This window comes from Myotis daubentonii, chromosome 4 (genome assembly GCF_963259705.1).
Source record: "Myotis daubentonii chromosome 4, mMyoDau2.1, whole genome shotgun sequence".
In the NCBI taxonomy this organism is placed as follows: Eukaryota; Metazoa; Chordata; class Mammalia; order Chiroptera; family Vespertilionidae; genus Myotis; species Myotis daubentonii.
The window spans coordinates 42358876-42385714 of NC_081843.1; the positions used below are offsets into that span (position 1 = coordinate 42358876).

At 45.2% G+C, this 26839-nt stretch overlaps 1 protein-coding gene across 11 annotated transcripts in view; it reads right to left on the bottom strand.

The window, feature by feature from the left end:
• Positions 1 to 26839, bottom strand: part of SNX24 (sorting nexin 24) — a 133891-nt gene that overhangs the window by 87520 nt on the left and 19532 nt on the right. Inside the window, exon 2 of one of the 11 annotated variants that reach the window (XM_059693778.1) lies at positions 8235 to 8446. The exons of the other annotated variants lie outside the window; for them this stretch is intronic. Coding sequence (XP_059549761.1) covers positions 8345 to 8446 — 102 coding nt within the window. The 3' untranslated portion in view covers positions 8235 to 8344. Of the gene's footprint in view, positions 1 to 8234; positions 8447 to 26839 lie in introns of those variants that run through there. 11 annotated transcript variants of the gene reach the window in all.

A 26839-nucleotide genomic window follows, 5' to 3' on the forward strand; every position in this document is an offset into this window, starting at 1 on the left:
CCCCGTACACCCTCGTTGGGGGCTCACTGTTAACAGGCCCTCCTGGCCTTGCTCTGTGCACATGTGAACAGTGGTATGCCCTCCCCTTCTCCACAAAAGGCAGAGCAGTTACACACTGTTCTACCTCTGCTTATTGTCCTGGTCCTCCTTTTATTGCTACATAATATTCTATGGCACGGAAACTGTTACTACAAATGCCTTTTTGGCTACATCTCTTTCTGGGCTGACACAAACTAATCATAGTTTTAGCAGTGGGTGATGGAGAAAATGGGTAGAAATGTCCTATTTTCATTTGCCTTAATTTTTCTTCGTCACAAACTAACAGCAACTAATTATTTGGGGGTATGTTTTACATAAGCATTCTACACAATCACTATGCTGTAGTTTGTAATAATAATAATTTTCCCCTTAACATTACTTTAAAGCATCTGTTCTGTATTGCCTACGAACCAGGATCATTTTCCCTCCTGTTTATACGAAGGTGCCGGCTGCTCCAGCATCCAATCAGTACCCCGAGGAGATGTCAGCTGTCAGCCGGGTCTCTCGCAGCGATTTCCCTCTCCCCTCTCCCTTCCCGCTCTGGGTGAGCTGTCAAGTTTCTAGTTTCTGATGTGCATTTACATCACTCGATGACATCTGACAGCAGTGAAAGGCCACAGAAAACTGCTTATTGATCAGAGCAAAACTAGTTGACGGAACAGATGAGGTTGTATCACAGAAATGCAGCCACCGTCGGGCGATGACATTCTGCTCCCCGTACACAGTGCTTAATGGAATACAACTTCATTAGATCATGCCACTCGCGCGCACAGCACAAGGCCCGTCTCCTGGCTGTTTTGTCTATGTGGTGATGAGGACAATCTACTTCTGCTGGTATCAATGTATCACTAACCCGATTCGGTCATGAACACTTGCAAACTACGGGCAAATCTGTCCTGACAAATATACCAGGAGACACTGAGATCTCAATCTTAACTAAAATCTAATTGTGCTGTCCTTTAGAAAAAGAGAATGACCACTTACTGAGCCATAAGTGCTCAGTGGAAACTTCTGTAACACTATGTAAAGAAGTTTACGTGGGCACGTCTTTGATTCTTGTGACATGGTCAGGAAATTTTAAAAATTATAACTTGAGATACACTCAAAATGTACTTATAAACGGGAGAATTTAGTTCATTTGAGGAACTAAAATACCAGACGAAGGGCCTCTGCACACAAAGTGTTCCCTTCGGTTTTTAAAGAACAACTTTAACCACTTCCCATCTTCACTGCCCATGCAGATAGAGCACTGTGAAGTTACACTTCAGCACATGTCTGCTACAGGGTCATTAAGCCAGACAGGCCCCTGATATTTTGCCACAAACAAGAAAAGAAAAAGGCAGCAAACTGGATGGTATTACCAGCCCTCCCTGACTCCTTGTGTGTGTGTGTGGGGGGGGGGAGCTACCCTCCCTGACTCCTTGTGTGTGGGGGGGGGGGGCGGGGGGGGAGCTAAAACTTCACCCTGGGGGTTGTCTGACTTTCCCCGCCTAATTCCTCTCTGGAGGCAGAAGTGCTCTTTCCCAAACCAGTTCACAACCTGACCACATCTGCATCCTATCCGGACTTTGTATTTTTCTTTAAATAGCCTTTTTACTTGAATAAAATAAAGACATAAAAGTTTAAAATTATGTGGTGAAGGCCGGGGATGGGGAGGTGGGTGGGTAGTGGGGACTGGGTAGAGGAGGGCACATCTGTAATAGTGTCAACAACAAAAACTAAAAATAAAAGTAAAGAATAAAATTATGTTTCTTGCTGAAGGCTCTTAAGCCGGCTCTTTTCTTTAGAAAGAGAGATCAGAAGAGTAAAGCCAAGTTCAGGCTTTGGGAGGATTTTTGGGGAGCGGGGGACGTGGTGTATGATTGAAGGTCAGTGCGGGGAATGACTCTCACGTGGGGATCCGTGTTATTTAAGGGGGAGGCACCGAGACCATCTCCTGCAGCATCGGTGGCCTGTATCCAAACACAGTACCTGAGCAGGGCACAGGCTGGCTGCCGGGCTTGAATCCCGTCCCTTCCTCTCTCTGTGTGGCCCCAAGTTACTTACCATCTGCGCACTTCACTTTCATCTGCGACGGGGGTACTAGCAGCACACAGACCTTGGAGAACTGCTCTGGGGAGTAGATGAGAATACACATGCATGGGAAGTGCTTAGCATACTCTCCACCTCCAAGAAAATGGTTCATAAACATGGTCAGTGTTCACGTCTCCCATCGCCTTATGTAGACCTTCCGTTTAAAATACTAAAAGGCTAGTGGGCAGCAGAAACTCGAGGCAGAGAGTGTATTTATAAAAAGAAAATGTAGAAAAAGGGAAAGAAAAACCCATCATGTGAACAAGGAAAACATGGGGTCTGAGCAAGAAGAGGGTTTTCAGACCCGCTTAGCAACCTCCTTTGAGCCAAAGCCTTCCTTTCCCACCTCTCGCAGGTCCTGTTTCTTTCCTTCAGGCAAAGATCACTGCTCTCCCCCGGGCCCAGGAACACGGTGCAAGCAAGCACAGCTCCCTGCTCTACAGGTGGGCCTCCTCTCAGATCTGAAGACGGAGGCCAAGTCTTCCCCCAGAGCCCCCAGGAGGCCGAGGCCCCGCCCTGCAAGCACCGGCTCAGTGACAGTGCACCCTGATCCCTGGCCTCCCCAAGGACAGGACGAAGCATGCGCCAGCACTGGGCAGGCCTCCTGGGGTGGTGACGCAGGTGAACAAGGCTTTCCTGGGGTAGTTTCTGACTGGACTTACAGCACCAGTGCGCATAATGAACAGAAGTAACAGAAAAGCAGAACGGTGTTAAGCGTGTTTACTTCAGACATGTTAGATTTTTCAAGAAATACTGTTTCGCCATTTCACAAATCACACCATACAAAATGCTTCAGCTTCTTTTTTGCATCTTGAGATCACTGGGATCAAATTTTTTCAATCCCCCAGACCAAAACGTACGCCACAGGGCACTTGTAAACTCAGTGCTTCTAAACCACAGGCCACATGTTATTTTCCAAATACTTTTTGTTTCACACACTTGGTGCCCCATGCCTAAATGGACTCAAATCAGACCCAGGCTGCTGTACTCACAATTAATAATAAGGCACACAGCAACTGTTGAAACCGAGGGTCCTTAGAGTTGGGATTAAATTTCGTTTCCAATCCTACCTCTCTCTACAAATCATTTCTCTATATATACATACCCCTCAGAGACCTAGCCTTTCCCCCCAATAACCAGCAAGCCCTGAGGCAGCAGAAGACAGTAACCTGGGCTTGACTAACTAATGGCCACAAGGTCCAGACCTCTGGCAGGCGAAAGGTAACATCTTGACCTAAGTTATGTTTCAGTTCCTGAACCCTAAGGTGGACCCACTCCTGGCTACTTTCCCACAAAACCAGGCAGAGGAACGCTGGAGAAGACATAAGAGCTGTCCTCAAGATCTGAAGAAATGATTCAATTCACCACCTCACCTCACCTCCACCAATCAGCTCCCGGCACTACCCTGACCCCCCACCCCATGTGATTTTGCCTTACATAACCTGTAACCTACACGCCATCGGGGTGTTGGGTGTTTTTTTTTTAAAAGCATAATCTCTCAGTCTCTGAATTGGCTGATTCAATATTAAACTTCTTTTTTCTTCCTAAACTACAAACTCCTGCTCATGCATTCCTTTGGGCCAGTGCGCACAGGCAGGTAGATTCAAGCAAAAACATTGGGGTTCCAGTGACACTGTTAACTCTAGCCTTGTAAGGTGCACAATGACAGACAAGAGACAGGGACGTGTGATGGAACCCAGAGCGAGCCAGGTGGCCGGTGCGGGGCAACAAGTGGAGACAGTGACCATGCACCCTCGCTGCGCCCAGGCAGTCCAGGTGTCCCCGTCATCCCAGAGCAGGGATCAGTGCCGCCACCTTTTACTTTCAAAACTATGTCAGGTTGAGTAAGTTTTGTGGTCCCCCTAAGAATGCAGAGGCACCCCACCCCCACCCCATGCAGGTTCCGTGGCCTAGAGCTCTTTCTCTTTGCTTGTGGTTCACTGTTTTACGTGTATTTGTTTTTATATACCTATCTTCCACCTGACTCAGCTGTTATTCTGTCTCCAGTGCTTAACGGAGACCTTGCTACACTTTAAGAGTAGGTATTACACTGTGATTGAATGATTACTTCTGAGATATCTACAACTCTAAGGGCAAGAATACAACTGAGGGGGCTGAGTTTCAGAAGGAGGCAGTAAAGGGTCAGGTAAAACTCATTTAAAACTTGACTTCTTAAGTAATGTCCCTAAATCTAAAAAGCAAAATTACAAATGTAACTCACATATGGAGTAATAGCTGAGTTGGAAAGTTAAACTAGTAGCTAAACTGGTGCACAGGAAATTCAGGCAGATCTCCAAGCAGGTGTCCCAGGGGTAAGCTGTGACACTTGTTATGGAGGATGCAGAGACCAGGAGTCCCTCCTGATGAATGGCCTGGACAGGCCACCCCTCATTCACACAGTAAAGCTCTAGAGCAGCGGTTCTCAACCTGTGGGTTGCCAACCTGTGGGTTGCGACCCCTTCCTTTGGGGGTCGAATGACCCTTTCACAGGTGTCACCTAAGACCATCGGGAAACACATATATAATTACATATTGTTTTTGTGATTAATCACTATGCTTTAATCATGTTCAATTTTAATTACGTAACAATGAAATTGGGGGTCACCACAAAATGAGGAACTGTATTAAAGGGTCGCGGCATTAGGAAGGTTGAGAACCACTGCTCTAGAGCCACAGCCACTTCTCATGGGGGTGGCACCTCTCGTGTGTACAGACAGAACAAACCATCTACTAGGAACTAACCCTCCCACACCCACCTCCCTCCACTCCCCACCCCTTGCTGACAGCCTCAGGAGGAAATCAGGATCCTTGTCTAATAGCAATAACAAAACAATACGCCTATGTGAGCCCTGTTTTGCATCTACACAGAGGACTGTGGATTATAAATACACAACATGCTCTAGCATACACTTCCACTGAGGACAGTGAGGACTTAGAAGAACTTTTCTAAAACACCCACATTCTTACGCACTTACTTAAAAAGACTGCTGGAGCCAACACCCTGGCCAGGCCCCCACAAGCCGACTGTGACGTGTGTGTGTGTGGCGGGGGGGGGGGGGGGGGTCAAAGCCTGAGGGCCACTCCAAAGACAACCAGAGCAATAGGCTGTCATCGTCCACTTGGGCCTTGGACCTAAAGCAGTGGCATTTTTTCCCCAAGCAAACTCCATGGAGGTTAAGTCAAAGTCAAAAGAGAAATTACTCTCAGATGTATTGCAATGAGAGCCATTTGACTTTCTTAGCTGTGTTTGGTCACAGAGATCACTTTAAACAACATGTTGAACAGGATTAAACACATGAAGCCAACTTATCTGTGATGATGTCAACTGCTAATAACCTAAAGACTAAAAATGTGGACAGAAGCTGTAACTATGCGATGATTTTTTAAAACCTAGGACCATATAATTCTAAATTTGTTTAAAAAAAAAAAGGTACTTGGACATTTGCCTCAAAAAAATTTGCCATATCTGGTTTGGCTTAGTGGATAGAGCATCAGCCTGTGGACTGAAGGGTCCCAGGTTTGATTCCCAGTCAGAGCACATGCCTAGGTTGTCAGCGATCCCCAGTAGCGGGTGTGCAGGAGGCAGCCAATCAATGATTCTCTCTCATCATTGATGTTTCTATCTCTTTCTCCCTCTACCTTCCTCTCTGAAATCAATAAAAATATATATTTTAAAAAAATTTAAACTAAATATTATACTTTTTTTAAGAAAAAGCATAGCCGAAACCGGTTTGGCTCAGTGGATAGAGCATCGGCCTGCAGACTGAAAGGTCCCAGGTTCGATTCCGGTCAAGGGCATGTACCTGGGTTGCGGGCACATCCCCAGTAGATGTGCAGGAGGCAGCTGATCGATGTTTCTCTCTCATCGATGTTTCTAACTCTCTCTATCTCTCTCCCTTCCTCTCTGTAAAAAATCAATAAAATATATTAAAAAAAAAAAAAAAAAGAAAAAGCACAGGCATTCCTTTATTTCAACAACCTATCATTCTCATTTAACATAGCAAGAGAAGCTATGTTAAACTTAACCCACATAACCCAAGAATTCATACGAGCTGCAAAACACAAACCTAAGGTCTCCTTTCCCTACCGTGCCATTCACTCTTGGTAGGACCAACTACACACAACACTCATACACTTATGCTTTGAACTGTAATATGCATCCTACAAATATATCTTCTAATGTACTTACTGGGACACACTGTATACCTAGGAAAGGAAGAGAACCAGAATATCTCTGCATAGTGAATGGAGAGCTTTAATTAGAAACAGTAGTCCAACACATGGAGCGTCATCATAAATGAGGCGAAGCAGGAGGTTATCAAAAATGTAAAAATGGAGTCCTGGCCTGTGTGGCTCAGTTGTTTGGAGCGTGGTCCCATGCACTGAGGGGCTGCCAGTTCGATTCCTGGTTGTAGCACATAACCGGGTTGCTGGTTCAGGCTCCTGTCGGGCTGCACGCAGGAGGCAGCTGATCAGTATTTCCCTCTCACATCAATGTTTCTCTCCTTCTCTCTCCCTCTTCTTTCCTCTCTCTCTAAAATCAATAAAACATTTTTTTAAGTGTAAAAATTAAGAAACACTCTTCTCAGAGTAATTATGCTTTAAATTGAAGGTGCATGGGGCAGATACACTATGGTAAATCAAAATTTAAGGATAAGTAAGAAACAAAACTCAACATTATAAACATGGCCAAAAGCTCCCAGGTTTTAAAACTCCATTCAACATGGCCTTTCTTTCATCCAACAAAGATGAACTGATGCTGTGCAGGTAACTCACACACAGGATAACTGATGCACAAAGCATCATCTGCAGGTCGGAGCTCACAGACCAGCTGGGGAGACAGACTCACTGATCATTATAACACAATGCAAAGTTAGCATAAGAGACATAAATAGGCTTTAAGCATGCTGTATAGAGTACGGGAAAGGTACAGACGTGAGTGCAACTCCATCTGGGGCAGGTAGGCAATGATTCACAGAGAAGCAAGTTTCTGAGCTGGTACTGGGTTCTCTGTTTATAGGGCAGACATGGTCCCAGAGGGTGAGCCTGCTCCAGGACTAAGGGACAATAAGTGCAAAGTGCAACATTAACGAACTGATATGTGTTGAAACTCAGCTGAGTCCTGGGGAAGGGGAGATAAAGGGAGGGGGGAGGGGTTGAGAGGAGGTCATAGAGGCAGACAGGGCTTTTCTTAACCATGCCTACAAGTCTGACCTTCGGACTATAGTCTGCTAAGAGGCAGCAGAAATATTCGAAGAAAAGGAGAGCCTACTACAGAAGAGTGAGGTGGCACTGCCACCACGAGTACCTGGGAACGTGGAGGAGAGTGGGGCATGGACAACAGGTGTTTCTGCTAAATAGTCAAATGCCCAGATGAGGAGGCGACAATGATTAATTATCCTTATGTTTTATACTAGGGGCCCGGTGCACGAAGATTCATGCACGAGGGGGGGGGGGACCCCTCAGCCCGACCTGCACCCTCTCCAATCTGGGAGCCCTCAGGGGAGCCCTCTCCAATCCGGGAGTTTCTGTCTGTCTTTGCAATCATATGAGCGAATTGTCTGAGACCCCCAACCCAGTTTGGTTTTGTGCTCACAGAATAGTAGAGGTCTGTGTTTTTTTCTTTGTTCCATTGGTGGAGATTTACTAGAAGTTGCAGGATATCTTCCCTTTAATTTTTCCTCAACGCTCTGACTTTACTTATGTCTCTCACCTTTGCTTTCCCTCCATCCCCCACCCGCAACAGTAACTTGCTCCAGGCTCACTTTGCTCTAGTGCAGTGGTTCTCAACCTTCTGGCCCTTTAAAACAGTTCCTCATGTTGTGACCTAACCATAAAATTATTTTCGTTGCTACTTCATAACTGTAATGTTGGTACTGTTATGAATCGTAATGTAAATATCTGATATGCAGGATGGTCTTAGGCGACCCCTGTGAAAGGGTCATTCGACCGCCAAAGGGGTCGCGACCCACAGGTTGAGAACCGCTGTTCTAGTGTCTAGGACAGTGATGGCGAACCTATGACACGCGTGTCAGAGGTGACACGCGAACTCATTTTTTTGGTTGATTTTTCTTTGTTAAATGGCATTTAAATATATCAAACAAATATCAAAAATATAAATCTTTGTTTTACTATGGTTGCTAATATCAAAAAATTTCTATATGTGACACGGCACCAGAGTTAAGTTAGGGTTTTTCAAAATGCTGGCACGCCGAGCTCAAAAGGCTCGCCATCACTGGTCTAGGAGATCCCACAACGCGTCTGCCACCAGAACTACGATTCCCAGCATTCCCGGTGCTCCCCGTGCTCTGGGCTTCCGCTTCCAGTCCAAGGGCTGCAGAAACGAAAAGTACTGAGAACTTCAGCCACCCCCAGGCCGGGCTGACAGGACTGGACACTCCAGTGGCATCCCTGGGACCCAGGCACTCGGCGCTTGCGCATGTGCACGCTGTCAATAGGCCTGCCATCTTTGCCGGGTTAATTTGCATACTCACTCCTGATTGGCTGTGGGGTGTCGTGAAGGGAGGTCAATTTACATATTTGTCTATTATTAGTGTAGATTGGGAACCTGGGTAGATGGTGTTGCCCGATTTTAAAGATACATCTGAAACGGAGGTGCCTATGAGATCTGGATGCAGACACCCCCAGTAAGAAGCAAGACGAGGCAGCGGTTCCGAATGAGCCACACATGTGGCGGAGGGTCCTGGGACCAGGCATTAACTGGGCACTGTGTTACCTCCGGAGGCCAAGGTCAGGTACAACAGGAACAAGTGTACAAGACACTCCCAGGGAGAGAAGGGAAGGTCTGATCTTGGAAGAGAAATCTGTGAAGTCCGATGGGCAATGGCAGGAGACAAAGCCAAAAGGGTGAGAGGCCAGACCTCACACTGGAGTAGAGTGTGGGACAAAGACAGCAGAGCAGCGACAAGCCCGGGACTGGGGCAGTAGTGGGGCTGGGACGCCTAAATATCTACGGCATGACAGCCCCTCTAGACCAGACTGGTCTTCCCCAAATGCCAAGACCACTTATTATCTCTTTATTTTGTTTCCAACCATATGGCAGTTTTCACTGTCGGAACCTCAATTTCTTCAAATAGCCTAAAAATTCCTAAGGGAAAGAAACTGCATTTTATAATTTTTGGTAAAAATTCTCCTTAGTACCACCCCTAGTATAAGGCATAAAGCAGGAACATAATAAATACTTGCTAGATCTGAAGAAAACAAGTTATATTTCAAGAAATCCAAAACCTAGGTAATATGAATTACCTCTTTAGACTAGCAAAGTTTGTTCTTTTAAAATATGCAGGCCACTTCTCCTCTCAAAAAGGAGCAATACTTACATGAGTAAAGGAATAAAATGATGGCTCTTGGGTCTTTGACAGGTAAGATTTTTAAAAAAATATATATATTTTATTGATTTTTTACAGAGAGGAAGGGAGAGAGATAGAGAGTTAGAAACATCAATGAGAGAGAAACATTGACCAGCTGCCTCCTGCACATCTCCTACTGGGGATGTGTCCGCAACCCAGGTACATGCCTTTGACCAGAATCGAACCTGGGACCTTTCAGTCCGCAGGCTGACGCTCTATCCACTGAGCCAAACCGGATTCGGCTGACAGGTAAGATTTTATCTTTCTCCAGTTACACTTTCTAATACCACAGGATGCCCATTCCCACATGGTTGTACAGAACTGAAATTTACACATAGTTTCTAGTTCGTAGACTGAATTTCCATTGACCTCATGATAGCAAGAGAAGTAAGTTCATTCAGGTTACTGTTGCTACGGCCCACAGCAAGCCTCCCTTAGAACAGCTGTTACCAGAACCCTGCCAGCAAGGGGTTTACTACTCCAGCTCCAAGGTCACCAGGACACCCAGCCAGGGGATGCAGAAACCAACGGCAGTGCAAGCGCAGAGCCGGCGGCCTCTTTCGGGCAAGGCAGGGTCTCACCCTGGAGGCTGCCAGCAGGTGGTGAAATGGAATGGGAATGAATAGCGAAGGGTTTTCAAATCAAAGGGAAATGGCACCAAGAAAAAGCAGCTCTGAAAAATGGCCAGGACAGCCCACCACTGATAATGCACGCACACTGTGAGCCTCTAGCCACTGTCCCACACTCACCAACGGAGGGGGAACCCTTACAAGGCCCTCTGACTCCAGTTCTTGGACTCTGGTTCGAGAGCTGCCCCATCAATCACATTTGACTTCCTGTTTAATTCCAAGAAGCCCTGTAGACCCATGGTTCTCAATGCTGGGTGCACATTTGTGACCTGCAGAACAGTTTAAAAATACCAGTGTCCAGGCCTCTGACCAGACCAACTAGATCAGAGTCTCTGGGTAGGAAACGGTATAAACAGACACATCTACCCATCATCAAGATTTAAGAGATGTTTACATTTTTCCATATTGACTTTGATTTCACTTTTTCTTTTAAGAAGCGAAATGTGATTGATTCAGCTAAACCCATCTTTAACCTTCACAACAACACTGTCTCCCTTTTCCCAGGCCAGGGAACTCAAAGTCTGAGCTCGGCCCATATACACGCTGGGAGCCTGGTGAGCTGGCCAGCGCTCTGTTCCTCAGATGCAGGCACGTGGCTCACTGCCTGCAGGGGTTTTAATTACTCATTTAAAAACTTATAAATGGAAAGGAAATTCGAGTAAGCACCACTGTTTTTAACTGCACATTATATCCTGCAGCCAATTTCCCCCTTGCCATCACACAGAAGACACCTCCACTTTATCATGTAAATCAGGAAAAGTGAGGTCAAAGATGATTTAGCACGGACTCTGTAGGGCACACAGGAACACTGTGTCCCCATAAGCCACTCTAAGCCACTCTGCATGAGAGTAACATCAACTTTCTTCTGAACCGAAAAATCATACAAATATTTCAGATAACGGAACACAATCTTCATACACACACACACACACACACACACACACAGCTTTCCAGAACATTTGTACAATTTGTATTTGTATTACTAAACTGAAGAAAGCATTCTAGCACACTGCTAACCTTAACATCTAAGCTCCTTGTAATTGAATAAGTGGGCATCTTGACCCCTCTGCCCCCCAAAATAATAGAAGACAAAAAGCCAAATATTTGCATTTTTTAAAAAGGGGTGAGCAAAAGTGTCAACCCATAAAAAAAGGATCAGATAGTTAAACAATTAAGGCCCACTAGTATTACTGGAAACATGATTAGTGAACAATAGTTTTTTTCTGTCACAGAAAAATTTAGAAACCTCAAGAGTAGCCTAATGAATATGGAGATGACATTACTTACTAAAGGAAACTCTTTAAGTGGCAAATATGTATGTGCTTGCACACACACAGATTTACGCATGCATCTTGTTAGGAGATTTTTACATACACTCTCAGATCGTCACAGCTGACTATTTGGAAGGAAGAAATCCTCACCCTTTCCTGCAGAAGGGAGTTTCTAGCAATAAAGTTCTGACAGGAAGTGACATACGGTCAGGTTTTCTTAAAACAGCCCACGAAGATAATATTTTTAAATACAAAAAGGGAAGGAGTAAAAATATTCTTGCTTACTTTGGGGAGATCTCTTTTTGAAAAAAAAACAAAAAACCAAAACACCTGTAATGCTACTTAATTTTGGAAACGCAACTTAGTGACATATTTGATTTCCATTTAATGTACACAGTGACACCTACTGGCATTCTGATGAGGCAATGAAGACAAGACTGGGACATTCAAACATAGGAAGAGGCCTCTGAAATACAACCCTCTGTGCATCTCACGTTAAATGACAGTGAAGTGCAATATTCTACAATGCGATATTGATCTAATGACAGAAATAAGCCAGGGGAAAGCCCACGTTCCTGTTTTCCCATTTTAAGTTACTGAGCGCCGTGAGACCAACACACACAGAACCCCGAAGTCTGTACTTACGCGTTCACTTCACAGTTTTCAAAAACCGTAAGCATTTATTTTTGGTGGTTGAAGTTAAACCTCAAATCTCGCTAAAGTCAATATGTTTGGTTGAGGGCAGTCACATAACGTGATAATATTTTTTAATGATAAAAACCAAGAAAATAGCAGCTGGGAGGAGTTAGCTGCTTCTATTATAAACAAGCTGTGGTCTGTCACAGAAACACGGCAAGACTTGTGAGACTTTTTTTTCTTTCTTACTATATATATGCTGTTGTTGAATTTGGCCATGGGACGAGAAATTAACTCTAGATGAAGCAGGTGGAAAGAAGATGGGCAAGCGAGTGGAGTATCAGTGAGAAGTCTGGTTAACTATAGGTGGTCTAACTTTAAAAGAGCAACAGAAGGGTTGGGGACAGGAGGGGAGGTTTCTGAGATGACAGGAATGGTGGCTGCCCTGGAGGCCACCTCGTCATGAGAGCAGACCCAGCCTTAGCCAACAGCAACCAAATCGCCCCAGTGAGGCGGAACCGACAGAAGGCTGCAAACAGGTGTGTGGGAAGTTCTGTCTGTGAGGTCAACTTGTTGACAGAATGCAGTTATGTCAAGAGGAGGGTATGCATCTCGCATGCCCAATGGGGTTGGCTAGGATGGCTCCATGTGCTGCTGAGCTTTCCCAGGCTGAGTCAACAGAAGAGAGTGCTGGGATCAACTGGCCATGTCTGCCACGGGTAAGGAGGAGGAAAATGTGCTGAAGACCTGCACCCTCCTTAGCCTAAGGTTAAAAGGCAGAGAAACAACTCTGCCTCATAACCTCACCTATTTTCTCCTGTGTGTTTGGTTTTGCCCTTTGTTTCGAGGGAAGTTGATTTTGAAAACAGTCCTATCCTGGCTCTAAGAAGGGGAGATTTTCTTCGGCTAGCTGGAGAGACACGGTGAGGGTGCCAGGGACAATCGCGGAAGCAGGGCACACGGCCCTGGCCAGGGAGGGGCTGGTGGTGCTGCTGGGACACACTTTGCAGAGGTCTCCTCTGACAGGGTGACAGGTGGTCTTCCCCAGCTGAGGGCCTTTAACACAAACAACACAGCCCCAGTGGGGCTCTGGGTCAAGTCACCAGGACTCAAAGGTGCCAACACCCTTGGCTCAAGGTGTGGGGTAAGAGATGGAGGGAATTATCTCAGGGCAGCTGGCTCCTCAATCTGACCAGCAATGGACTCACCACCAGTAAATTACTTGACCTTTAAACCCGGCTGTAATATATTCCATTAGAGATGACATCGTGTTAAAATTTACTGGATGTGCTTTGCCTGAAATTAATAAAAATCAGGTAAGTTAATTATAAGTTCATGGCTAAACCTATTCCCTGGGCTGGTTTTTTTCCTCTGTACTTTTCTGTCTTACAACTTTTCTATTACAAATACATATTTATAACTTTTAAGTAATTTGTGTACCCAGTAACATATCAAATGGATAGACAAGTCATTATAAGCTAAGCAATACTATCCTGCTCCAACCCAGATGCAAGCCCTTACAAAGGTTTCTACTCTCAGGTCTTATGGTCATTACTTCCAGAACTGGATTAATATGCATATTCTTCCACGTCTTGATTTGTCAACCTTAAAAAATATCTAATGATCCCCACATGAAAGGTGAGGGCTTCGCTGATCTTCTTACTCCCCACTCTGCTTACCCTTCCCCGATTATGAGAGTTATTTTACTTTAAGTTCTTCCACTGGTTACTTCTGTAACTTGAAATAATGCTTTGTACTTTTAAACTTCTCCCGAACCTTTCTCACCTTCTACCATCCATCAGCTACTCCTTCACTTCTATACTGTTGAAAGTCCCTAATATTTATATTGTTTTTTGACACCACCAGGAAGTTTACACTCCTTGCTCATAAATTGATTCTAAAAGCTGAAAAATAAACAGGGTTTATGTTATTTTGAAATGGTATGTATGGAAATCAAAGTAGCATGCAAGGGTTATTCACAATTACACAAACCATTAAGAATTAAGCACCATTGCCTGACCGGTTTGGCTCAGTGGATAGAGCGTCAGCCTGCGGACTGAAGGGTCCCGGGTTCGATTCCGGTCAAGGGCATGTACCTGGGTTGCGGGCACATCCCCAGTGGGGAGTGTGCAGGAGGCAGCTGATCAATGTTTCTCTCTCATTGATGTTTCTAACTCTCTATCCCTCTCCCTTCCTCTCTGTAAAAAATCAATAAAATATATATATTTTTAAAAAAGAATTAAGCACCATAAGAACAAGATACTAATATGAAAATAATTATGAGAAAGCAATTAGGGGGGAACATGATGAAACAAAAGATCACCATTTCTTACATAATTAGTAAGAACTGTATCATCTCTAAGTTTTCCATAAGTTTCTTCTTTTGGCCTAATTAAAATAAAATGTAAGCTATCCTTGAAACAAGTTAACAAGATTTACAAAACTGTCATTCAGATAGTATTTATTTGAAACTTTCTCTGAAATTTAAAACCTATAGTATTTGGGGGGGGGGGGTGACCCCTGCAGAATGAATGACAAGTGGGACTAGGCAATGGGGCAGTTACAAGGGCAGGACAAACCTATATAATGAGGAAGGAGACTTCAGAAGAGAGAGGCCAAATACTGCTCACAGTCAGCTGGAAAACTATAACCAAAGAGTCCATGTGCTCAATTTCTAAATTCCCTGAGTCAATATATATACAGTCTAGGTGTAACCACAAACCTAAAATCAAAACAGTAATCATCACGTATGGATACACATACACATAATTGCAATGGATGCCAACATACACAGAATAGGCTTCTACATTAAATATTCTGTCATGCCATGCAGTAAATAAATGGAACTAAAAAGGAATTTTGATGTATTACACATTAAATATGTGACTCTACGAACAGTATTTCAAAATCAAATAAATTCTCTGAAAACCAAGGTAACCAGTTCCCCAAAACAAAACCATATTTGTGTGTGTTTTTTTATGTAGGAATGAAAATTAGATATAAAGTTAAAGAAAGATAAAATAAATAAACCACACTATTTTGGCTGAAGAGTACTAGTAAGAAAAAAAAAAAAAACTCCCTAACTAGATTTTACCTTTTAAAAGTGCTGTTAAACTAAAGTGATTTCTTGAAACCTAGCACTTGTAGCTCAATATATTAGACATTGATTTATTGAAGAGCATTTACCTTCACCTAAAAGGTTTCTTTTTATTTTACTTGGAAGCAGGACTACAGCATAATATGCACTCCCATATATTTGTCTCATCCTGCTTTTATGAGAATGTGCATTTAGATACTCAAAATTCCTGAAAACATCTAGATTAAATTAAACTACTAGGTATAGGCCACTTCCCTTCGAGCCCACTTCTGGAAATTTCCCTCCACTAGACTCTAAGCCAGAGGTCCTCAAACTTTTTAAACAGGGGGCCAGTTCACTGTCCCTCAGACATTCCACACATGCGCACTGCGGGCCCGGGACGAGTTGGCTGCTAAGCAGGACAGGCAGCGGCGGCAAAAACACCCGGCGGGCCGGATAAATGTTTTTGGCGGGCCGCATGTGGCCCGCGGGCCGTAGTTTGAGGACCCCCAGCTCTAAGCACTTGAAGGGCAGAAAATACACCTTATTCTTCACCATATCACCAAGTAGTCTAAGACAATGGCTTGTCCAGAGCAGCTGTTCATTAAAAATTTCCTGCAGAAGCATTCTTTGTAAGAGCAAAATACCTAAAACTACCCAAATGCTCAAGCATTGGAGACTAGTTGGATAAAATGATACAGAAGTACTTTGCAGCCATTACAAATGAGGGGGATGCTTATGAACTCATAAGGAATATTCTCCAGGATATATAGACTGGAAAAATAATCAAGAATGGAATATTATTAATAGTATATTACTTGTTATGAAAGGAACAATAAGAAATGGATATAATAAGAGATGGTGATATATCAGGGATAACTGAGTGTGTGTACATACAAAAGAGAAACTCAAGAAGTATAAACCTGAACCCAATAAAAGGTTACCTTTAGAAATGTGCAGAGGATGCAAGGATAGCAAGACTTTTCAAAAAAAACACGTCTGAGCTATCACCATGAAGCTGTAGGTCTCCTTGGTCTCTCCCTTACCTATGACCATCTGTACTCCTGACCCTCCTGAGACCAACCACTTGGTCCTCCCAGGCCTCAAGCACACACTACACCCAGTTCCATTTCAGTGTGTTTGCTCTTCCTTCTCACAAACCCAAATCCTCCAAACCTCGGTCTACATGCAAAATCCACCGATTCCTTAGCTTCCTACTCATCCATGAAAGTCAGGGCCCCGGGTGCTGGATACTGGGTTAAGTTGAGGGCTGAGCCTCGGCTGTAGCCTTTTCCTCCCGCCCTAAGTTCCTAGAAATGACATTCGAGGTATATTTTGAAATAACAAATCTATGTCCACATTAGAAAACAGGAAGGGCACTACTAGTAGACCAAAAACTGTCACAGATAACTAGGCATTATTATAAAGGACTGAAGAGAAAACCACAAATCTCCAAGCATGCACTAAAGAGGATGATACAAAGGTTGGCGGGGGGGGGAGGTGCCTGCAGGGCATACCAAGCCCAGAGGTGAAAGGCACAGACACAGGAGGGGCCGGGGCCAGGCTGTGAGCAATCGGGTCTGTTCCAGATGGAACACAGAGAATAAGTTTGAGGAGAAGAGGCGGGAAAGTGGGAAGAAAGCAACACCCAAGAAAATGGGGGAGCTCCAGCACAGAGGGCTGGTTGCTGACGTGCCCCCATCCAGCCCTACAAATCCACCTCCCTTCTTCTGTTGATCCTCACAAAGGAAGGGCGCCGCTCCCCTACTCAAGGCCAGCCCTTCACTGGTGCTTTTTAAAAACAACCGTTCGACCTGTTTACTTCTAAACTGCCTATACCCATCTCATTTCAAATATAAGTCTTTTCCCACAAAAACATGCCCCTGAGATGGCCATGGATTCTTAAGAATATATGTGCCAACCTGGTACAACTGTCAGAGGCACTGTTGGTACAAATGTGCTTTTCTTTCTGACGTGGATGCATTTTTCGAAGGAGCCAGGTAGACATCTTCGGCTACCCATCCAGAGAGGCGAACACCTCCCACTAGAACAGAGCCCTCAGCAGAACGATGCTCCTCACCTTTGTAACCACACAGCTCCCCCTACTCCCTGGTACCTGCCATTCAATCTCCCATCCTCACTCTTCCAGCCAGACGTTCTCTTAATCTTCACCTGTCACCCTTTACACTCCCTATTTCTCATTCTGTTACTGAAGTTCAAGGTGAGTCATCTTAGGCTGGGCTGTAATTATTGAGTACAGACTTTATTGAGCCAAATAATGTTTTGTCAGGTAAAGAAACAACTAAAGCTAATTCAATAGAACAATATGTAGAAAAAAATTTAGAATTCATGTCAGACCAACTTATTCCTATAGGAACCCAAAGAAAAGTTAGAAAATGTTCATATACCAGACTTCCAAATTCTAATTTCCTAAGTTAAAATGGGTACTTGCATATTCAGTTGAATAAATCAAATAGTGTTCATTAATACTCTGACACTAAATCTGCTTCCTCTACAGACCCAGTGAGATTACCACAGAAAATATATATCAATCCAGCCAGGCAAAGTTCTGTAGGAATCAATGATGTGACAATCTTGAGTAATACATTTCTGACAGTTTTGAAAGCTTATTGGATATATTAACACTTTAATGTAATACGCAAACATTAATAGAAATCCACAGAGTTATGGCAGAAGCTAACCATCACTAAAGCAACAAATTAATCAAATTAGTTTGAAATTTGAAAAGAAAAAAAAATGGCAATATTCAGAAAGATAGGCCATTTGTTCATTTCAAGACCCATCAGAGATTTAACTAGATCCTAGCCATATATAACAAATACAGAAAGATGCTAATATTTGCAACTTAAAGAAAAGGGAAAACCTTAAGTATACAGAAATACAACTGAACAGTTTCAGCTTTGGCAGGAGGGCATTTGGAGATGTAATTTAGGGGGATTCTCAACTCTTCTTGGGGTCACAGATTTGCAAACCTGAAGGCCTCTGTGGAAACAAACACATACATGCAGGATTTTGCATGCACTTTCAAGACTGGGAACCCGTGTTGAAAGACAGTTACCTCCTAATTTTTGGAACACTGACGAGCTAGTTAGCTGACACTGAACAAATTTCAGTAGCCAAGTTGACTCCTCTTCGAAGGTCTCCACTCCCTGCTCCTTTCTCTGCTTTCCTCCGCCTCGGCCTGCCCCATCCAGTCCTACACCCCGCCCAGCTTCACCCATTTCCCTCCCACTCCCACGTCTCCCTATACACCCTCCACCTCTACTGCTTTAACCGATCCAGATACGGAAATAAACTGCATATTTGGGTGATTTATTCATAATTGTAAAAGCCAATGAACTGAAAACTTCACATTTACAGAGAGAGAGTGAGAGATTAATGGTGGGGAGGGGGGATGGGGGGGCGGAGAGGGAAAGAGAGGGAATAATACTGTTTTCTAGGAAAATGTAAGTTGTTTTATAGCTGGCTATTCATTGTTGTCTCTGTATTTTTTCCCAGGTCCATACTAGGGGAAAGTGCCTGTCCCCTGCCTGTGACGATCAGGAGGATTTGGGGACACGGAGAGAGCCCTGAGCACCCCCGGCAGGACCTAGCAACGAAGACAGGAGCTTCTTCCTGGTGAGCCAGGGCCAGAAGGCCAGGCGCCAGGGCAGGGTGCTGGGACCAGAGTCTGGTCCACACTGAGATGGCAGCCAGCCCAACCTCCGGGAGTCAGAGGGTCCGTTTTGTACCCCTCTTTGGGCAGCCAGCACTGTCCATGGCTCCGCCATGTATTCTAAGTCGTGAAAGAACAATGCTGTGGGACAAAGGTTAACAAGATATGTGGGTGTGGGTGTGGGGGGGGGGGGACACTAAGGCAGCCACAGGCAGCTGCAGTCCATCTACAGAACCCACAGTCCCTGCACCGTGGAAATTATTTCAGTGATTCTTCCAGGATTAGACAAGTCTTAAGACTCTGACGGCAAAGTCCATGAAGGTACCGCTATACACCCTTCATTTACTAGTACTGTGTGCTTTCTCTATGTCAGGCACTGTACGTAGAGAGGTCTAGGTAGAGATATTTGTGTCTCTATGTACCTATAATTGTATTTAAACCTCAAAATAGCCCTATGATGTAGCTATATAATCCCCACTCAATAGAGGAGGAATCTGAAGTTTAGACATGGACCGAACTGCCCAGAGCCAAACTTACTGAGTCAGAGAGAGGGAGTTTAAACACAGATGCCTTTGGCTCTGGGGCCTGTGCTCTAAGCCTTCGGTTCTCAGCTTCTCCAGCTGTAATGCTCCTGTACATCCTCGGGGGTTTTGTGAGAACGCAGACTGCTTGGGTGGAGGGGGGGCAGGGAGGGGACCGAGGGGGTCCTCTGAGAATCTCACTTTCTAACAAGCTCCCACCACCGCTACCCATCCAGGGCCCACATTGTGAGGTGCAAGGGGCTAACTAAACAATGACCTTCGACTGATTCCATACATTACAGCTGTGACTTCTAAGAGACTGCTGCCAGCGATACATTTCTAGAGAGGTAACCACTTTAGAGAAAAAACAAGCAATGTGTTTTACGGCTATTAAACTGTACAGGGAATTATTCTTTCTTTAATTCAGAAAGCACAATGCTAGCACCTAAAACCCATTTTTAATGAAATAAGATGAATCTCCGGTTTTTCTGCACACACTCCCGTGGCCTTCGCCAGAGGCGTCTCCCCGGTGTCCTGTGCCCCAACCAGATGCACCCTGTGTTTCTACAAGGAAACCATCAGAATCTATTAAAATTACTGTGCACTGATCGCTGCAGGGACATGACAAATCGCAGGCCAAGAGTCAGATACCACGGAGTGTGTCCCAGGGCTTGGGGGGCAGGCCCATTTGCAACCAAATGATATTGTGTGAGGCCGGGCGCTCAGTGCATGACAAACTGATGCAATTTCAGCGCTGTCTGCGGGCCAGCGGAGATCTCGCTGATGCTGGTTGTGGTTCGTTTATAGAATTGTGCAGAGTTCCCAGATCTGAATCACTCGGGGCTGGAGAGGGCTTCACTTGACAAGCTACAAATAATTACACTCTACTCTTTCCATTGTACTCTATTATTTTGCCCCCCTTATCTCCAGGGTTTGAGCTTTTGTGAACAAGCAAGGTCGGCTTCTATTTTGACCACAACACAACAAAACATTGTTCTTTTCTGATATGATAAATAAAAGGAGGCCCTGCAGACTAAACATTTTTATCAGGCACATTTTCCACTTTTGTAGGCAAAAGCCGGCTTCGGGCTCAGTCAGAAGGGCTGAGCTGGACATAAGCAGGCAGGCGGGTTCCTGCATCCTCACTGAGGGAGGGGCCCCAGCCATCTGGTTATTGTAAAAGCTCATTTGAAAAAAGGGACATTGACTGACAGATAAAGGGCACATGCGCAGTAGCTTTTACAAGGTTTCTACTGCCCTGGTTTCCCCTCCCCCGTTCCCAGCTGCATCCTAAAGGCCTCTTCATTCAGATATCCTTTCTTAAAAAAACATATTTTTATTGATTTCAGAGAGGGAGGGAGAGGGAGAGGGAGAGGGAGAGGGAGAGGGAGAGGGAGAGGGAGAGGGAGAGGGAGAGGGAGAGGGAGAGGGAGAGGGAGAGGGAGAGGGAGAGGGAGAGGGAGAGGGAGATAGAATAGTCAATGAGGAGAAAGAATCATTAATCAGCCACCTCCTGCATGCCCCCCACTGAGGGTTGAGCCTGCAATCCGGGCATGTACCCTTGACCGAAATTGAACCCAGGACCCTTCAGTCTGCAAGTCAACGCTCTACCCACTGAGCAAAACAGGGCCAGGGCCATTCAGATATTCTTAATAAAAAATTTTTTCTAACTTGGGATGCAATTAGAAGCAAGCTGTCTTATGGCACACGTCCCAGAATCACCAGAGCTTCTAAATTCAAGTTTGCTCCCCATTTGTGAAATATTTTAAAGAGTATATCACCTACCCTAAGGTGAGGACCTCCTAAGACTAATACATTAATTACTGCTCCACGTTCGTTAATTTGGTAAATGTGAAACTTTATGTTTTCATATTTTCCCACAGGAAAACACAGAATTGAAGGAGAAAATTTTTTTGTTTAAACTCCAACCTCCAATAACATTTCATACAATGCTAGTCCCTAGAAAGGCTTTAGAAGAATCTATAATGGTGTTTAACATGAACTCCGACATCTTTTAAAATTTACAGTCTCAGGTGTGGTTACTATCCCCATTTTGGAGATCAGGAAACGGAGGCACAGGCAGGTAAAGTAACCTGCTCAGTGGCTCACAGCTGGCAGGCGGTAGAGCTCGAAACTGAGCCCAGAGAGTGACTCGCGCCCTTGAATGCTGCTCCCTAGCTCCACAGCTCCGCTCCAGGCCAGGCTGACCCCAAGCACAATACCCTTATACCCTTCCTCTGAGCCCACACCAAGCACATGAGAGTATTCGTGCGGGCAGTGCAGGCAAATAATAGTGAGATTACATTCTCAACAGTAGCCACAGAAGCTAAAACTTGAGATTTCAGCTCCCCAAATGGATACTTTTTAAATATATATATATATATATATATATATATATATATATATATATATATATATATATGTTTTATTGGTTTTTTACAGAGAGGAAGGGAGAAGGATAGAGAGTTAGAAACATCAATGAGAGAAAAATATCGATCAGCTGCCTCCTGCACACCCCGCACTGGGGATGTGCCCACAACTAAGGTACATGCCCTTGACCGGAATGGAACCTGGTACCCTTCAGTCCTCAGGCCAACGCTCTATCCACTGAGCCAAACCGGTTAGGGCCCAAATGGATACCTCTATTCCTTCCCCACCACAGCGCTGGCTGTCAGGGGGACCCCTCCGTCTCTCTCAGTCTGCCTTGCCCAGGACAGCAGCACTGGCCACATGGTGCTGTTGGGTGTTTGAAATGCAGCTAGTCGGAGTGGTGGCATCCTGTGAGTGTAAAAAACACAGCACATTCCAAAGAATTACAATGGGAAAGAATATAAAATATCTTCATAGCTTTTACATTGATGACATGTGAAATAGTATTTTGGATTTGTTGGGCTAATATGTTATTATAATTCGTTTCATCTGTTTCTTTTACTTTTTAAAACATGGCTGCTAGAGAAGTTTAGGTCCCTATGTGGCTTGCATCATCCTATTTCTAGGGGACAACGCTGCTTGAAGCTCCTCCCTAATCCCAGACTCTCTGGGGCTGAAAAGCAACGCCCACAACAGCAGCTGGCCTCCCTGGAGGCTTCCTCCTCTTCCACTCCCTCCCTGCACACCCCCAGCTCACACCACCGCCTCCTTTCCCGGCCCCTGAAACACTGACCGTGCTCTGACGTAGGAAAAGCCTTTCCTGACCCTCTGCCTGCTGCGCTCTGACCTCTCCCTTCTTCCAGCCAAGGCATCTGGCTGGGCCCGCACTCATTTTCCTCACTCTGTCCAGCTCCCTAATTCACTGCAACCTGACTTCCATTCCCTCCCCAACCCCAACCTGCTCCTCAAAGGTTCTCATCTCCACAGGCTCTTTCTCCACCTTGTTCCGCCCCTCTGCCTTGTCCAGAACTCCGCTGTGCCCCCTAACCACCCAGTGCCTCGCCTACCCACATGCTTCAATGGAACTGACCACCAACCAGGTTCTAGGGCAGTGATGGCGAACCTTTTGAGCTCGGCGTGTCAGCATTTTGGAAAACCCTAACTTAACTCTGGTGCCGTGGCATACATAGAAATTTTTTGGTATTTGCAACCATAGTAAAACAAAGATTTATATTTTTGATATTTCTTTTATATATTTAAATGCCATTTAACAAAGAAAAATCAACCAAAAGAATGAGTCCACGTGTCACCTCTGACATGTGTGTCATAGGTTCGCCATCACTGTTCTAGGGAGAAGAAATGGAATTATGGGAAGCAGCACCAACCCCACCCCATTTTCCCACCCGGATCCTAAGGAGGATGGATGTTCTCTTATTATCTAGAAATTCTTTTGCTCAAGGCAGATGTGGCTCAGTGCAGCTGGCTGTTCATGATCCTCCCTGGTCAGCCATCATTCTGTTGTATGGTCCCTTCTCCCCAACGTTCCTGTCCAGGAAAAGCCAGAATCAGCTTGAGTCTCAAGCATCATCTGAACAGAGTGACCTACAGCCACATGTGGGAGCCAGCTTTCCACGTGGAAGCCAGCACTGCCACGGGGAACCATCACTCACTGGCTTACAGGTTTGAAGATGAGGGAGTAAGAAGAAAACTCTTGGGCAAAAGTGAAAATCTCATCGCTGGCTACTGGGAGGAAGTGAAACTAGAACTGGTTTGGGAAAGGAAAACACAGCTAACTAGCTATGAGAAGGGGACCAGGATAGGCTTCCTGCGGGCCCAGGGACGAGACTCAGAGTCATGGGAACCCCAATCCTCCCACAACTGAGGGCCAGGAGCAGCTCGGGCATGAACGGCAGGAAGTGCCGAGAGGTAAGCAGAGATGAGATGGAGGGCACTCCTTTTCTACTAGCTGCCAATTCCAGACAGTTTCTAAAGCCCCTGACGTTCTGTTCAGGACCTCTCATGTCAGCCCTATGCCACTGTCCAGTCCAGACCTTCCTCCTGGTCACTTCTGCATCCCCTTAGCCCAGCCTGGGCCACAGCCACCGTCCCACAGAGGACTCCAATCACGCCCCCTTTGGCACCTGTACACCAAGCTAAGCTTAATCAGCACGATTTCCCATTTTCATGCCACGTTGCTGTTCAAAACCATGCTATGCCATCCTGTTGATTTCTGCACGAAGTTATCAGATTTCAGTTTCTCATCACCCTTCCCTGATGCCAGCGATGGGCATTCTCTCCTCAGCACCCATCCGCCCAAAGCAACTCAGACACCCCACCTGCTAGAATGTGCCCCCCTGTCCCCACCCCCTGGCTGCTGCCCACCCTCCAGGAGCAGACAGAACAAAGGGAGTCCTCCATGGGGACCTCTGCCATGTGATCCATGTGCCCAACATATGCCATTCTCTACCCACCACTGCGCACTGGCCACTGCTCCCTTCCCATCTCCACCATATAATGTTCACCCACATCTTCCTTTCTTTTTGGGAGTTGGGTTCCTTCACCAAAGCCCTATCCCTTCCGTCTACTTACCTGAATCCTACTTAGGCTTCACAATGCACCTTAAGCACAATTTCCTGCAGGAAGTCTCCCAGAGACTTTACTGATCTCATTCTCCAAATCTCAATTCCATGCAACCTGCTATTTTGCTGTGTCCTACCATAAAGCATGCATCACTGCTTCGTGGAGACTGTCGGTTGGTGCACAGCTAAACCGCAAGCTCCTTGAGGGCTCGAATCATGCCTTAGAGCTGTCAACTGCCTGGAGCTCGCACCAACCAGGCGTTCAAAGACCTGACTTACTCAGCTACGCTGACTAATTATGCTACCTCATAACAGACACATGCTTTGCTTCCTTTGCATGCTAGACTAAGAACAAAGAGGTTCGACGGCACTGCTCTTTATCATCTCCATCCAACTCTCATGGAGCTATCCTTTAAATTAACTCTTACAATGTGACAAATCTATTACTTAAGCAAGTGATCACTTCAAAATATGCTGAGGTGCTTTCAAAGAGTAATAGGTCTTCATTTTGATAAGCTGATGCTATGAGATATGGCCAGTAAAAATGAACATATCTCGAGAACAGTATAGGGAGAACCAAGATGGCGGCATAGGTTAACGCCGGAGTTTGCTGCTTTGAACAACTACTTCAAAAGTGAAACCAAAAAACGGAAGGGACGTCACCCAGAACCACAGGAACGCTGGCTGAGTGGAAGTCCTACAACTAGGAGGAAAGAGAAACGCATACGGACACTCAGAGGAGGCGCAGTGCTGAAGTCAAATTCTGAGGTGCGGAGTGCGCGGAGCGGGCTGGCGGCGGAGGGCGCGGTTGGCGTTTTCAATCAGGAGGGAGTGGCAGACTCTGAGCACCAGATCTGGGCGAGTCTTTAGGGACCCAGACTCAAACGGGAGAAGTGGGACTGTCTGGCTTCGGTCAGAGCGAGTGCAGCTTTCTCTCCGAGGTTTGCAGCGGGTGCTGGGACTCAGAGAGGCAGAGCCCGTGGGGACAGGACTGAGAGCCGCCATAACTGCTCTCTCCGGCCCACCCTATTGATCCTGTGCGACCCGCCCCGCCCAAGCCCTGCACAGAGGCATTTGCCGGATAGCCTCAGGCAAAGGCTAGATTAGCACCTCCCTAGAGGACAGAAGTTCTCTCACTTCTGACACAGCTGATTCTCATAGCCACTTGGCCTGGAGGTCAAACCCTCCCTGGAATTAGCTACAACAATCAAGGTTTAACTATAAGACTGTGAACAAAGACCACCAGGGGGTGCACCAAGGAAGCATAACAAAATGCGGAGACAAAGAAACAGGACAAAATTGTCAATGGAAGATATAGAGTTCAGAACCACACTTTTAAGGTCTCTCAAGAACTGTTTAGAAGCTGCCGATAAACTTAATGAGCTCTACAAGAAAACTAATGAGACCCTCGATCTTATATTGGGGAACCAACTAGAAATTAAGCATACACGGACTGAAATAACGAATATTACACAGACTCCCGACAGCAGACCAGAGGAGCGCAAGAATCAAGTCAATGATTTGAAATGCGAGGAAGCAAAAAACACCCAACCGGAAAAGCAAAATGAAAAAAGAATCCAAAAATGCGAGGATAGTGTAAGGAGCCTCTGGGACAGCTTCAAGCGTACCAACATCAGAATTATAGGGGTGCCAGAAGATGAGAGAGAGCAAGATATTGAAAACCTATTTGAAGAAATAATGACAGAAAACTTCCCCCACCTGGTGAAAGAAATGGACTTACAGGTCCAAGAAGCGCGGAGAACCCCAAACAAAAGGAATCCAAAGAGGACCACACCAAGACACATCATAATTAAAATGCCAAGAGCAAAAGATAAAGAGAGGATCTTAAAAACAACAAGAGAAAGAAACTCAGTTACCTACAAGGGAATACCCATACGACTGTCAGCTGATTTCTCAACAGAAACTTTGCAGGCCAGAAGGGAGTGGCAAGAAATATTCAAAGTGATGAATACCAAGAACCTACAACCAAGATTACTTTATCCAGCAAAGCTATCATTCAGAATTGAAGGTCAGATAAAGAGCTTCACAGATAAGGAAAAGCTAAAGGAGTTCATCACCACCAAACCAGGATTATATGAAATGCTGAAAGGTATCCTTTAAGAAGAGGAAGAGGAAGAAAAAGGTAAAGATACAAATTATGAACAACAAATTTGCATCTATGAACAAGTGAATCTAAGAATCAAGTGAATAAATAATCTGATGAACAGAATGAACTGGTGATTATAATAGAATCAGGGACATAGAAAGGGAGTGGACTGACTATTCTTGGGGGGGAAAGGGGTGTGGGAGATGCGGGAAGAGACTGGACAAAAATCGTGCACCTATGGATGAGGACAGTGGGTGGGGAGTGAGGGCGGAGGGTGGGGCGGGAACTGGGAGGAGGGGAGTTATTGGGGGGGGGAAGAGGAACAAATGTAATAATCTGAACAATAAAGATTTAATTTAAAAAAAAATGAACATATCTCCAACATAAAGTCAATGTTGCTCTAAAGAAACCCTCCAAATCTACAAAATGGTAAAATTTTTACAATTCTAATTTTTACTCTTTCAAAATGACAGCACCATAGCCAACTTATAG